Source organism: Sinocyclocheilus anshuiensis, unplaced genomic scaffold (assembly GCF_001515605.1).
Source record: "Sinocyclocheilus anshuiensis isolate Anshui unplaced genomic scaffold, SAMN03320099.WGS_v1.1 scaffold709, whole genome shotgun sequence".
Taxonomy (NCBI): Eukaryota; Metazoa; Chordata; class Actinopteri; order Cypriniformes; family Cyprinidae; genus Sinocyclocheilus; species Sinocyclocheilus anshuiensis.
The window spans coordinates 1374189-1387834 of NW_015540926.1; the positions used below are offsets into that span (position 1 = coordinate 1374189).

The 13646-nt window shown below is 35.5% G+C and overlaps 2 protein-coding genes across 3 annotated transcripts in view; both read left to right on the plus strand.

The window, feature by feature from the left end:
• The window catches only part of LOC107689355 (interferon-induced, double-stranded RNA-activated protein kinase-like), a 9361-nt gene extending 1237 nt beyond the window's left edge, over positions 1–8124 (plus strand). The window contains exons 3-19 of one of the 2 annotated variants that reach the window (XM_016487315.1): positions 343–482; positions 594–729; positions 816–868; positions 2209–2367; positions 2433–2565; positions 2648–2688; positions 2795–2909; positions 3070–3104; positions 3201–3252; positions 4005–4081; positions 4180–4299; positions 4533–4658; positions 4760–4964; positions 6062–6205; positions 6463–6564; positions 7108–7170; positions 7361–8124. In XM_016487315.1, the coding sequence (XP_016342801.1) occupies positions 343–482; positions 594–729; positions 816–868; positions 2209–2367; positions 2433–2565; positions 2648–2688; positions 2795–2909; positions 3070–3104; positions 3201–3252; positions 4005–4081; positions 4180–4299; positions 4533–4658; positions 4760–4964; positions 6062–6205; positions 6463–6564; positions 7108–7170; positions 7361–7486 (1827 nt within the window). In that variant the 3' untranslated portion in view covers positions 7487–8124. The remainder of the gene's footprint in view (positions 1–342; positions 483–593; positions 730–815; positions 869–2208; positions 2368–2432; positions 2566–2647; positions 2689–2794; positions 2910–3069; positions 3105–3200; positions 3253–4004; positions 4082–4179; positions 4300–4532; positions 4659–4759; positions 4965–6061; positions 6206–6462; positions 6565–7107; positions 7171–7360) is intronic. The other variant, XM_016487316.1, reaches the window with a different exon arrangement.
• On the plus strand, positions 7684–13336 carry LOC107689368 (uncharacterized; the record flags this gene model as incomplete). The annotated part of the gene is made up of 3 exons (XM_016487328.1): positions 7684–7767; positions 12674–13161; positions 13298–13336. Coding segments are annotated over exons 1-3 (611 nt in total), but the record flags the coding sequence as incomplete, so codon positions are not given.
• Positions 13337–13646: the final 310 nt, after the last annotated feature.

Consider the following 13646-nt stretch of genomic DNA (forward strand, 5'->3'; position numbering starts at 1 on the left):
GTGTGTGTGTGTGTGTGTGTGTGTGTGTGTGTGTGCGCGCACTTGGATGGGTGAAATTCAGAGCACAAATTCTGGGTATGGGACACCATACTTGGCCACACGTTACTTTCATTCCTTTCATTTTTAATATGAACAAGCAATGAATAGTTTTATTACCTAACGTTAATGAACATTAATAAATACTGTAACAACAGTATTGCTCACTGTTAATTAATGCATTACTAATGGGCCCTTATTGTAAAGTGTTACCAAATTTCATATTTCATAATATTTTGTTATAATAATTATGTTCTAGATTCTAGATAATTTGTTTAAAATTAATATATATATCTTTAACTGCAGACAACGTCATCTGTTCAAAACACTCCCAACAATATGACTGTATCTCAGAGAAATTATATTTGCTGGCTCAATGAATATTCAATGAAGAACAAGTTATTATTCGAGGCTTGTGAGTCCACAAATCCAGGAAACACTGCTCAGTGAGTATTTAAACGTTTGCACACATGCTGAGAAAAGATAGAAAAGTACAGTACCTTTTAAATTAAAATGTGAAGAAGAAATGACATTTAATTCTCTCATCTCTTTTGCAGATTGGGTACTTATGTTTGTAAGTACGTTTGTGGTGTTAGAGAGTTTCCCGAGGCTTATGGAAATAATAAGAAGGATGCTAAAGAAGCAGCGGCAAAATGTGTTTATGAAGAGCTACTCAAAACACAAGATGCAGAGGTGACACAGCATTTATCTACTTGGACTGTCTAATGCTCTAATTTATTTTTTGTTAGACATTTTATTTTTATTTTTTGGCATTTAAGGTCTTCAATGACAACAGCAATCGAACACAGATGTCAGAGGTTGCGTCTCGTAGGTAAATGATAAACAACATCATGATGACTAACAGTAATTGACTTATATTTAAAATTGTGCTCACACTTTAGGCCATCCGAGATTAGGATGAGTTTGTTTCTTCATCAGATCAGGATCAGAAGAGCTTTATTACCAAGTATGTTTACACACACAAGGAATTTGACTTGACGACAGAAGCTTCCAGTGTAGAAGAAAATACAGACGTAGTGCAGGAATAACACAGTAGGGATGGAATATAACACTAATATAAGAAAAAAACTGAAATTAAATAATGTACTATATACAGAAATATAAGAACATGAAAAAAATGTAATTGTTTAAATAAATGTAAAGATATGTTATAAGCGTGCAGATATGTTATTTACAAAGTGTGCAGTTTACAAGTGTACAAATTTTAGACTCTGTGTATAAATATGTCAGTTGTGATGGACGATGTATAATTATGAAAGTTTAATTGTTCAGGCTGAATATAGCCTGCAGGAAAAAACTGTTCTTGTGCCTGGCTGTTCTGGTGCTCAGTGCTCTGTAGCGCCGACCAGAAGGCAACAGTTGGAAGAGAGAGTGGGCTGGGTGTGAGGGGTCCAAGGTGATTTTCTTAGCCCTTTTCCTCACTCTGGAGATGTAAAGATCTTGGAGGCTGGGCAGAGGGGCACCGATAATCATCTCAGCAGTCCTGATTTTGTAGCTGAACCAAACCAGACAGTTATGGATGAACACAGGACAGACTCAATGATAGCAGAGGAACTGTTTCAGCAGCTCCTGTGGCAGGTTGAATTTCCTCAGATGGCGGAGGAAATACAGCCTCTGCTGGGCCTTTTTCACAATAGAGTCAATGTGAAATATCCTCACAGGAACTGATATATGAAGTTACAGTCTCCGTGAGCTCATCCAGATCTGTGGCTGCAACTTCAAAAACACTCCAGTCAGTGCAGTCGAAACAGGCTAGTAAATCCCGCTCTGCTTCAGTAGTCCATCTTTTTACAGCCCTTAATAAAGGTTTAGCTGATTTCAGTTTCTGCCTGTAGGTCGGTATAAGATAAACTAAACAGTGATCAGAGAGCCCCAAAGCTGCCCATGGGACAGAGTGATATGCATCCTTTATTGTGGTGTAACTTGGACTCTCATTTTGACGGCACCCATTCACTGCAGAGCATCTATTGCTGAGACAGTGATGCAGTGCTACATTTCTCCAAATCTGATGAAGAAACAAACTCACCTACATTTTGGATGGCCTGAGGGTGATGACATTTTCAGTTAATTTTCATTTTTGGCTGAACTATTCCTTTAATTACTATACTCTATATCGTGCTGTTAATGTTGACTTCTTGTCCTTTATTCAAGTGCTAGCCTGGACCGTGCCAGTTTGAGTTTTGCTGATGAATCTCGAAGCACCGTCCCTGACAGCAACTACATAGCACTTCTCAATAACTACAGCCAGAAATATAAACATGCACTTGATTTCAAATTAGTGGAGAAACGAGGCCCTCCTCACAACCCTGAGTAAGTCTTGAACTCTGCAGATTCGTTTGAGTTGAAAACGAAAAACTGAAAATGTTCTTTTTCAGGTTTGTATATAAAGTTGTCATAGACGGGAAGGAATACCCTGAAGGACAAGGAAAGAGCGCAAAAGAGGCAAAGCAACATGCTGCTCAGCACGCTTGGAGCGAAATTAATGAGCAATCTGGAAGGACCACACAGGCAAGACGCTTCAGAAATACAGATATGTTTGATGTTAATGATGTCATGTTTATTAATGCACATGCATGTTTTGAATTAACAGAGTTCTGAAAATGACAGCTCTTCACAAACTCAAGAGACATCGTAAGTTTAAATGAACAAAATAACAATGCATCTTTATATAAGTATATATTATGTGCATATAATAATATAAAGATATGTTGACGTTTACTGTTTATCTGTTTCATAGTAAATCTCAGGATGCACAACACTCCTCAAAAAGCTCGTCTGAAACTCCCAGCTCAAGTTCTTCCATTGTCTTCAAAGACTCATCTGCTGTCAGTTCTCCAATGGCCATAAGTCCTGTAAGTCCTGTTTGCGTTATTGGTAGCATTTGCATTTTTTTTTTTTATATTCACGGGTTTTACACACTAATATATTAGAGGCTATCCGATTCAAAAAACATAAACACATTTCATTGTATTATATATATTTGAAAAACTTATGAAATCAATCTTGTTACAGAGTGCGAGTCCACTGGATGTGAAGCCCAAAATAAAGTAAGCATTTTTAGATTTTGTTTTTATGTATATAATTTTTTTTTTTCAGTCATTAATGACATAAAATAACATGCTAAAAAAAAAATTTTCTTTTAGATTAGCACCAAATTTTCATCTGTCACCAAATGGCCTGGCCGGGAGTAAAGAGGTATTGCAACATTATTTGCCAATAATGGTGAAGTAAATGAGTACAAAACAGTATTAGCTGAACTGTAAAGTAAAACAGAATGAAGTTATGAAAGTTGCATTTTCTGTGACAAATGAAAAATACAAAGACTGAAAATATATACGCATGTGAAGTTTGGGACATGTATGTTTTACTTTATGAGTATCCTCCCTAAAGTAATGTTTGCAAAATTAATAGATAAATGCAAAAAAAATATGTTGTAAAATGAGGCCAGTTCAACGGGTGTGAAAGCTCATTTCCGCTACATAAGAAAAAAAATGGTAAATCATAATTATGACAAATCAAAATTTCAAGATAAAAAGTTATAATTATTAGATTTTAAAAAATCAATATTATGAGACAAATTTATGGCGAAAAAGGCAAAATTATGACAAAAATTAAGTTTATAGGTTATTTTTGTCATAATTTTACCCTTTTAGTACCATAATATACACCTCTCATAATTATGCCTTTTTATATCATAATTGTAACCTTTTAATATAATAATATCGACTTTTTAATCTCATAATTATGACTGTTTATATCATTATTAGGATTTATCAAAGCTTTTTTTTCTTATCTGGCAGAAATTGGCTTCCATAAAAATTTGTATAAAAAATATAAATAGGATGTTTTTATAAAGCCAGTTCCAAAATTCTCCAAACGCAAGAAAAAAACGTTTTTCTTCTATTGACTTATTTCTAGAATATTTCTTCTTCCAATACTTTCCACAGGTTGGTCCTAACATGAATGTACAAAACCCAGCAAAGCCATCTGGAGGTCAAACTTCAAACCAAGCTACGAAGTCAAGGTGAATCATAACCCGCTTACTTTGTGTCAGTCAGCATAGCTTTCAAAAAGCTTTTTTCCTTTAGAAATCCATCCAAGCTGCTATGTTCATCTTTGTAGGTTTTTAGAAGACTTTGACTCAATAAATCCAATTGGCAAAGGTGGCTTCGGCCGTGTTTTCAAGGCAAGACGAAAGCTTGAGAACACATATTATGCAGTGAAGATAGTGAAGAGTACAAAGTAAGTCAATGAAGTTGTTATATCGTCTTTGTCTTTAAATAATTAATGTAATTTGATAGTTGCAAAAACTTGATGTGTGTCCTATAGGATACATCATCCCAATACCTGCCATTTTAGATTGCCTTTACAGTGGTTGTGTGCCTATGATGGCCAAAAAAGTATGTATATCTAGGTTTTAAAACAAAATATACAGCAATGTACCTAATATAATGTCATATACTGTATTTCCCTAGAAAAGCTCGTCGTGAGGTCGGTGCATTGGCTAAGTTTAATAACGCCAACATCGTCCGCTACTACTCATGTTGGGTCGAAGACACGACGTACAGACACGATTCTTCAGAGAGCTATAGCCTCTCAGAGTAAATCACCAAAAACAACTCTTTCTGAAACAAACTGCAGTCTCTACCTTCAACCAGCTGTAACGTATATTTGTGCTGCTCTCTCTGTGTGCTGGCTTTAGTTCTGGCAGTGACCCGGGAACAAAGTTCCTCTACATTCAGATGGAGTTTTGTGAGGGAGACACGCTTCATGCCTGGATTTATAAAAGAAACTCTTCAAATGTTCATGACCCAGAAAGGAGGACGGAGGCAGCACAGATCAACAGGCAGGTGCTGAAGGCCGTGGAGTACATCCACAAAGAGGGCTTGATCCACAGAGACCTGAAGGTGGGCAGCTCACTAAAATGTGACCCTGGAGCACAAAACCAGTCATAAGTTGCACGGGTATATTTGTAGCAATAGCCAACAATACATTCATGTATTCCATGAAGATATTTAGTACATTTCCTACCGTAAATATATCAAAACTTAATTTTTGATTAGTAATATGCATTGCTAAGAACTTCATTTGGACAACTTTAAAGATTATTTTCTCAACATTTTTATTTTATTTTTTTTTGCACCCTCAGATTCCAGATGTTCAAATAGTTGTATCTTGGCCAAATATTGTTCTATCCTAATAAACCATACATCAACGGAAAGCTTATTTATTCAGCTTTCAGATGATGTATAAATCTCAGTTTCGAAAAATTGACCCTTATGACTGGTTTTGTGGTCCACGGTCACAAGTCGGTAAATCAAATTGGTCGCACCTTACTGGATGTTAAAAAGTGGTCATGAAATGCATTTTTAAATTATTTTATAATGTTTCCTTCTGAGGTGCGCTTATAATCTTAGTATGTTTTATCATCAAAAATGGTTAGAATTTAGATTCAAAATTGTTCAACCTTCCATAAATAACCCCCTAAAAAGGTCTTAAATTGGAGCAGAAAGTCTTAAGTTCATAAGATCATTGCATTACATGCTGCAGTACGGCAAAATCATTATCTTCCTCATTATTTTTTAATTAAGGGAGTAAATAAGAATCAGTGTTATGTACTATTATAGTTTTTTTCTATTTTAGCTGATTCTCATGTATATTTTACAGCATCAGTTAAGAATTTTTTTTTCATTGAGAAAATGTTGCATGTGTACTAGATATATATCCAAAATAATCGTTATTGAATCCAATCAAATCAATCAAATCGCAAGCTTGTGAATGAGAATCGAATCGAACCGTGAAATTTGTCAAAACCCACCCACTGTATATATATATATATATATATATATATATATATAAATTTTGAAGTAACGGAAATGTTTTTTATTTCAGTTTTCGTTAACGATAATAACCTTGAATTGAAAAGGAATTCCTGACTTCTGAATTCCACTAGAGTCCTGGTTTGACGCTGTTTTGATCACTCTCTCCTGTTTCTTCGTTTCAGCCTTTGAACATAATGTTCAGCAGTGAGGGAACAGTAAAGGTTGGAGACTTCGGCCTCGTGACCGCAGCAGAAAATGACAATGACCAGCAACTGCTGGAACGGACTAAAAGGACAGGAACCCGTATTTACATGAGCCCAGAACAGGTGAGTCAGGAGACATACATTAGAATTTGACCTGCTGTTCATAAACCATTTTACTTGACTGTAATTTTGCATATTTCATTTAAATTGGAATGTTCATGCACAATAATAAAACATGCACAGTAAAATTGTGAGGAATATGTGTTTACAAAGTAAATAAGAATCTATCTCACTGAAGGTACTATGAGATTGTAATATGTAAGTGTGTTTTATGTGAGTGTAATGCTGAAGATTTCACTGTTTTTAAACTGAATATTTAGGCGAATCAAACATCGTATGACAGAAAGGTGGATATATACGCTCTGGGTCTCATTTATTTTGAACTCATCTGGAATCTCTTCACGTTGCATGAAAGGAAAAAGGTTTGATTCATCTTTTAGTCTCTTATATAATAATACAATCGATGTATTCATCCTGAACACGAAAATTTAATCTACATGTAAGTGTCTGATATGTTACACTACAAAGAATGATTTTCTTAGTATTTTTGTCATTTTCTAGTACAAACATCTAAACATTCTTAAGTCAAGGTACATTTACTCGAGAACCAAAATGACTTAAGATATTAAGTTTTATTTTCTGAAAAATTCCCAGTTAAATATTATAATATTAAAATTTATGCTTAAAACAGGAACATATATCTGCCAGTGGGGTGAGAAAAAATAAACTTAATTAAAAGGGAAAACTTTTATTTTATTTTTTTTAGCAAAAAAAATATTTGTATAAAGTTTTTAATAAAACAAGACTTCATATCTCAAGTGATTTTGCTTCTGAATGTATCTACATTTTAGAATGTTTAGATAATTGTACTAGAAAACAAGACAAAAATACTGAGTATCACAAATAATATTTTTTGCAATGTATAAATATTGAAGTAATTTTTTTTTATACTTTGTGACTTTTAGATTTGGGATGATATAAGAAGTAGGGATTTTCCATCACAGTTCTCCAAGAAATGTAACTTTGAGGTGAGTGTAATTTCATTAGTGACGATGTTGAAATTGAACATGGTTTTCTTTGGTGCAAGTGCTATTGTGCTAAAATTATCAATTGGTCAATCAATTATCAATCATTTTAAATATTAGCCTGCTATGATCACTTACTCAAAGCTGATCAATACCTGACATGCGGACTCGTTTTTCATGGTTGTTGAAACAGCACAAGCTCATAGATCGAATGCTGAGTCCCAGTCCTGACGAGAGACCAGAAGCCTCCGAGCTGATCAGTGAGCTGGACCGATATACTAACATCCTGAATGCAGATAAAGACAACAGGACCATTTAATGAGATCTCATCTCATCTTATATGCCTTTATAATAATAGCAGTTGCTTATACTGTAACATTCAAGGTGAAGCATTTAGCAGATGCTTCCATAGAGCAACTTACAAAAAGGTTCACACGGCAAGTGTGCAATTCTTAAAAAAATACTATGAGGGGGAAGTTGTTGTAAAAAAAAAATGTCATAATTTACTCATCCTTAATGCCGTTCTTCTGTGGAAAATATGTAGTAGAATGCCTGCTGTGTTCTGTAGAACACAAAAGAAAGAAAAACAAGAGCAAAAAGGTATAAAGTCAGTTTATTCAATTCAAGTTTATTTGTATAGCGCTTTTCACAAATCGTTGCAAAGCAACTTTACAGCAAATTAAGTTTCTACAATATTTAGTGGTAGCTTATCAGTTTATCTTGTGTCTAACTCCTCTCTGATCATGCTGTTGTATTACTGTAATTCAGTCTGTATTTTTACATGAATTTATCATGTCAAGAATCAATGGTTGACGGATATAACTTGAGTGTTGATTCACTCAGTTTCTATTTACATGAATTTCCTTTGGAACAGAAGTTGAATCCATTTAGCTGTCAGTCTTTATTGTGAACCTGTCTGTATTGCATAATATTCTGTAACAATAAATCATGAGCTTTTAACCTTGTCTACAGTTAAAGTGGTGCATTTGTATCCATGCTTTTCTCTTTTTTGCTGTCTGTGAAGGTTTTCTTATTTGCTCACATCTGATTTTATATTATTGGGATGTTCTTGTGAAAATATATATATATTTTTTAATCTGTTTAAGCATACTTCAATTGCTAGGCTGTCATTGTAAATAAAAATCCTGTAGAATTACCTACTCAATCCCTCGTCTAAAAATGTCAAAATTGGGTCTAAGATATTATCAGTTTATTCCAGAACATTAGCTAAAGAGAGAGATACTTTTTATTTATCAGTATGTTTGTATAATATATTTATTGAAATGGTACACAGTCATGCCAATAAAGCTAATTTGAATTCAATTGAATTGAGAAAGAGAGAGAGAGAGAGAAAAGAGTTTAAATGTGGTACGTTTTATAATATTAAAAGGTCACCGTGATAAAACTCGGACAAAAAGTGTTTTTATATTAAGTACACTGGGGGGGTATTACTCAGAAATTGCTTGTAAATTTCACAAAACAGATGGCAAATAGCATTTAATTAAACGTAAAATTAGTAGAAAGGCTGAAATGGTAGCCTATTTTGTTGTAAAACGTACTACGATACTTGTTTTATTTACAACATTTTAAAGTCATTTTTTACAGTATAGTAAAATTAAGTGACGTCATGTGTTAAAATGTTACGATGGATTTCAAAGTTCCTTAAAGGGATAGTTCACCCAAGAATGAAAATTTGATGTTTATCTGCTTACCCCCAGGGCATCCAAGATGTAGGTGACTTTGTTTCTTCAGTAGAACACAAACGAAGATTTTTAACTCAAACCGTTGCAGTCTGTCAGTCATATAATGGAAGTGGAAGTCTATCTACAATCTCAGGGCCCATTCACATATCGCGTTTTTTGCACGCTCAAGTTCATTATTTCAAATGGAGGCAGGCGTGCTCATAATGGAAGCGACACGCACGCGGTGCGACGTGCTCATTTTTTCCAGGAGCGTCCACGCCGCATCGAGATAAAAACATTTCAACTTTTCAGAATGCCGCAAGCGCACCGCGGGTCATGTGACAAGTGAGCTTTTAACCTTGTCTACAGTTAAAGTGGTGCATTTGTATCCATGCTTTTCTCTTTTTTGCTGTCTGTGAAGGTTTTCTTATTTGCTCACATCTGATTTTATATTATTGGGATGTTCTTGTGAAAATATATATATATTTTTTAATCTGTTTAAGCATACTTCAATTGCTAGGCTGTCATTGTAAATAAAAATCCTGTAGAATTACCTACTCAATCCCTCGTCTAAAAATGTCAAAATTGGGTCTAAGATATTATCAGTTTATTCCAGAACATTAGCTAAAGAGAGAGATACTTTTTATTTATCAGTATGTTTGTATAATATATTTATTGAAATGGTACACAGTCATGCCAATAAAGCTAATTTGAATTCAATTGAATTGAGAAAGAGAGAGAGAGAGAGAAAAGAGTTTAAATGTGGTACGTTTTATAATATTAAAAGGTCACCGTGATAAAACTCGGACAAAAAGTGTTTTTATATTAAGTACACTGGGGGGGTATTACTCAGAAATTGCTTGTAAATTTCACAAAACAGATGGCAAATAGCATTTAATTAAACGTAAAATTAGTAGAAAGGCTGAAATGGTAGCCTATTTTGTTGTAAAACGTACTACGATACTTGTTTTATTTACAACATTTTAAAGTCATTTTTTACAGTATAGTAAAATTAAGTGACGTCATGTGTTAAAATGTTACGATGGATTTCAAAGTTCCTTAAAGGGATAGTTCACCCAAGAATGAAAATTTGATGTTTATCTGCTTACCCCCAGGGCATCCAAGATGTAGGTGACTTTGTTTCTTCAGTAGAACACAAACGAAGATTTTTAACTCAAACCGTTGCAGTCTGTCAGTCATATAATGGAAGTGGAAGTCTATCTACAATCTCAGGGCCCATTCACATATCGCGTTTTTTGCACGCTCAAGTTCATTATTTCAAATGGAGGCAGGCGTGCTCATAATGGAAGCGACACGCACGCGGTGCGACGTGCTCATTTTTTCCAGGAGCGTCCACGCCGCATCGAGATAAAAACATTTCAACTTTTCAGAATGCCGCAAGCGCACCGCGGGTCATGTGACAAGCACCAACCAATCAGCTTCATCCTTTCCCGTAACAACATTGAAAGCTCAGCCAAGATGAAGGAACGGCTGATCATAGCTGTACAGGGATAGCCATTTTTAAATAAATTTAGTAGCAGAGTTACTGCAAGCGATTTTTAGTGCTGCAAATCCATTTATCCTTTGCTGAAACATCTGAGTCTTCATGGAGAGCGCAGGCCATGGTTGCTTAGCAACGGCAGATGCCTCCGGAGCGCAAGCGCCCGAACGCTTTGGAAAAAAAGCAGAAAGCGGCGCGCCTAGCGTTTCCCACGCGTTTTTAGGCGGACGTGAATTTCCCCTCAATTAGGAGTGTCAATGATCCACTTGAGAGATAGGTGGCGGTAATGCACTTATGATTCTGCGATCCGGCTGTTGAACACGCTCAGGACAGTTCGGACATTGCGGTGAAAATCAGAGGTAAAAAACGGTATAAATACTGTTCAGTTTCTTACACAGACCGATCGTTTTGTGTCTTTACACATCAATGTATCGTCACGAGCCGCAGGGTTTAATTTGGTTTTGTTTGTGTATGTTTTTTTTGACTCTCAAAGCCGTGATTCCCATCCGGCATCCACTTACATTATACGACTGACAGACTGCAACGGTTTGAGTTAAAAATCTCCGTTCATGTTCTACTGAAGAAATAAAGTCACCTACATCTTGGATGCCCTGGGGGTAAGCAGATAAACATCACATTTTCATTCTTGGGTGAACTATCCCTTTAATTCAAAACAGCCAACTGTTTCTATGGTTACCTTCTCATCGAACGCGACCACCGATTTTCATTATTTTAGGGGGTTTTAAATAAATAATTAATTAATTAAAAATTAAATAACCTGTCAACTGAAAAACAGGAAGCCTTGGAGTGTTTTTCATTATTCTATGCTTTTAAATTAGGCTACACTCCAATGATATATATATATATATATTTTTTTTTTTTTTTTTTTTTTTTTTTTTTTTTTTTTTTATAAAAAAAAAAAAAAAAAAAAAAAAAAAAAACAATATATATATATATATATATATATATATATGTATATATATATATATATATATATATGCATCATGGTTGCTTAGCAACGGCAGATGCCTCCGGAGCGCAAGCGCCCGAACGCTTTGGAAAAAAAGCAGAAAGCGGCGCGCCTAGCGTTTCCCACGCGTTTTTAGGCGGACGTGAATTTCCCCTCAATTAGGAGTGTCAATGATCCACTTGAGAGATAGGTGGCGGTAATGCACTTATGATTCTGCGATCCGGCTGTTGAACACGCTCAGGACAGTTCGGACATTGCGGTGAAAATCAGAGGTAAAAAACGGTATAAATACTGTTCAGTTTCTTACACAGACCGATCGTTTTGTGTCTTTACACATCAATGTATCGTCACGAGCCGCAGGGTTTAATTTGGTTTTGTTTGTGTATGTTTTTTTTGACTCTCAAAGCCGTGATTCCCATCCGGCATCCACTTACATTATACGACTGACAGACTGCAACGGTTTGAGTTAAAAATCTCCGTTCATGTTCTACTGAAGAAATAAAGTCACCTACATCTTGGATGCCCTGGGGGTAAGCAGATAAACATCACATTTTCATTCTTGGGTGAACTATCCCTTTAATTCAAAACAGCCAACTGTTTCTATGGTTACCTTCTCATCGAACGCGACCACCGATTTTCATTATTTTAGGGGGTTTTAAATAAATAATTAATTAATTAAAAATTAAATAACCTGTCAACTGAAAAACAGGAAGCCTTGGAGTGTTTTTCATTATTCTATGCTTTTAAATTAGGCTACACTCCAATGATATATATATATATATATTTTTTTTTTTTTTTTTTTTTTTTTTTTTTCTTTTTTTTTTTGCAACTTACTTAAAAAAATGGAAAGTCTTTATTTTATTTTTACAGTGTAGTCGAATTAAGTGACGTCATATGGTAAATAAACGAGATCGAAGGTACCTTCTCTGCGAACATGACAACTATTTTTCATTTTTCTAGGCTTTTAAATGAATGAATATTAGTTAAGAGAATACATTCTAAGGCATGTTTCCAAAAATCACCTATAAGCTACACCTTATTTCCCTAATAACCGTATTTTAAATTTTGTGTTTTAGGCTACAGATGTATGCTACAATGTATTATTCCATTCGAATGGTGTGTTGTGTAGCTACTGTATAACTTGTTAACTTGCGTAATAGAAGTGTATGATAGTGACGATTCGAAACCTAGAGCTGGGCGTGTTATAACCAGGTTATAACATGTCACGCTGAGGAACGCGAGATTGAATCGAGACAGAAAGCTAAAGAAGGCTGGTTTAAATACCGACGCCGAACTTATGAACCTTTTAGTCTCTAGACCGAGCAGAGAAGGTAGAAGACAACACTCTGACAGCATCTGAACTGCATTAAATACCTTGCGGACAGAAGCAAAATGCCTGCCGACACTGAAATGGAGAGAGAGATCTGTGACTTCTTGAGGCGAAATGGCAAAAGCACAGCTTTGATAATTGCTAAAGAAATCGGACTAGATAAATCCACCGTAAACAAACATCTGTACAACCTAGAGAGATCAAATCAGGTGTTCAAAACTGACGAACAGCCTCCTGTTTGGGGCCTTATGGAGAAGAAGAATGAGATCAAACCAGAGCTAAAGTCTCAGACGACCAGAGACACAAGCGAGGAGAAAGATGTGGAGGATCTGCTGAAGAGATCAGGAGGTTTAAAAGCCCATCAGATCGCCACAGACCTGGGACAGCCGAAACAAACCATCAACAAACAGCTGTACAGTATGGAGGAGAAGGGTAAAGTACAGAAATGCAGCAAAAGCAAAGTGTGGACTCTGAATGAGGAGTGGAGCCATGATAGTTTCAGCCAAGAGAGGTTTGTGTTGTTTATTTTATTAAAAACACTTCGCCTAAAGTAGTGATTTATAATGACTATTTGCTGTTTTGTTTTGTTTTTGGATGCCAATGTTTGGATAATAATTTAAAACTGATTTGTTATTGATCGGCTCCAGTTCCTGTCCCAGTGATCATGGACTGGACTCAGTTTCAGGGTAAGCATGCTCGGTCTGACACCGCAGTAAAGATAGTTTGCGGGGTGATATTCAGATTTCTTTTGGCTATAAATACGCAGCGCGCTGTCATAGACATGCAAATAAAACCGAGTGTCGTTCTCCGTGATTTGTGAATTCAGGTGACGCTGTCCTCCTGGCCGAAATCAGGTTTTTTTTCGTTGCGACTCTAAATTTTATAATGCCTATAGCTCCAAAAGTTGGACACTTAGAGGATTGAAACCGGTGTCAATTTCACCAGCTTGATTTGTGGATTTTTTCACAGCATAGCTCTTGTCCGTAAACCCCTTGG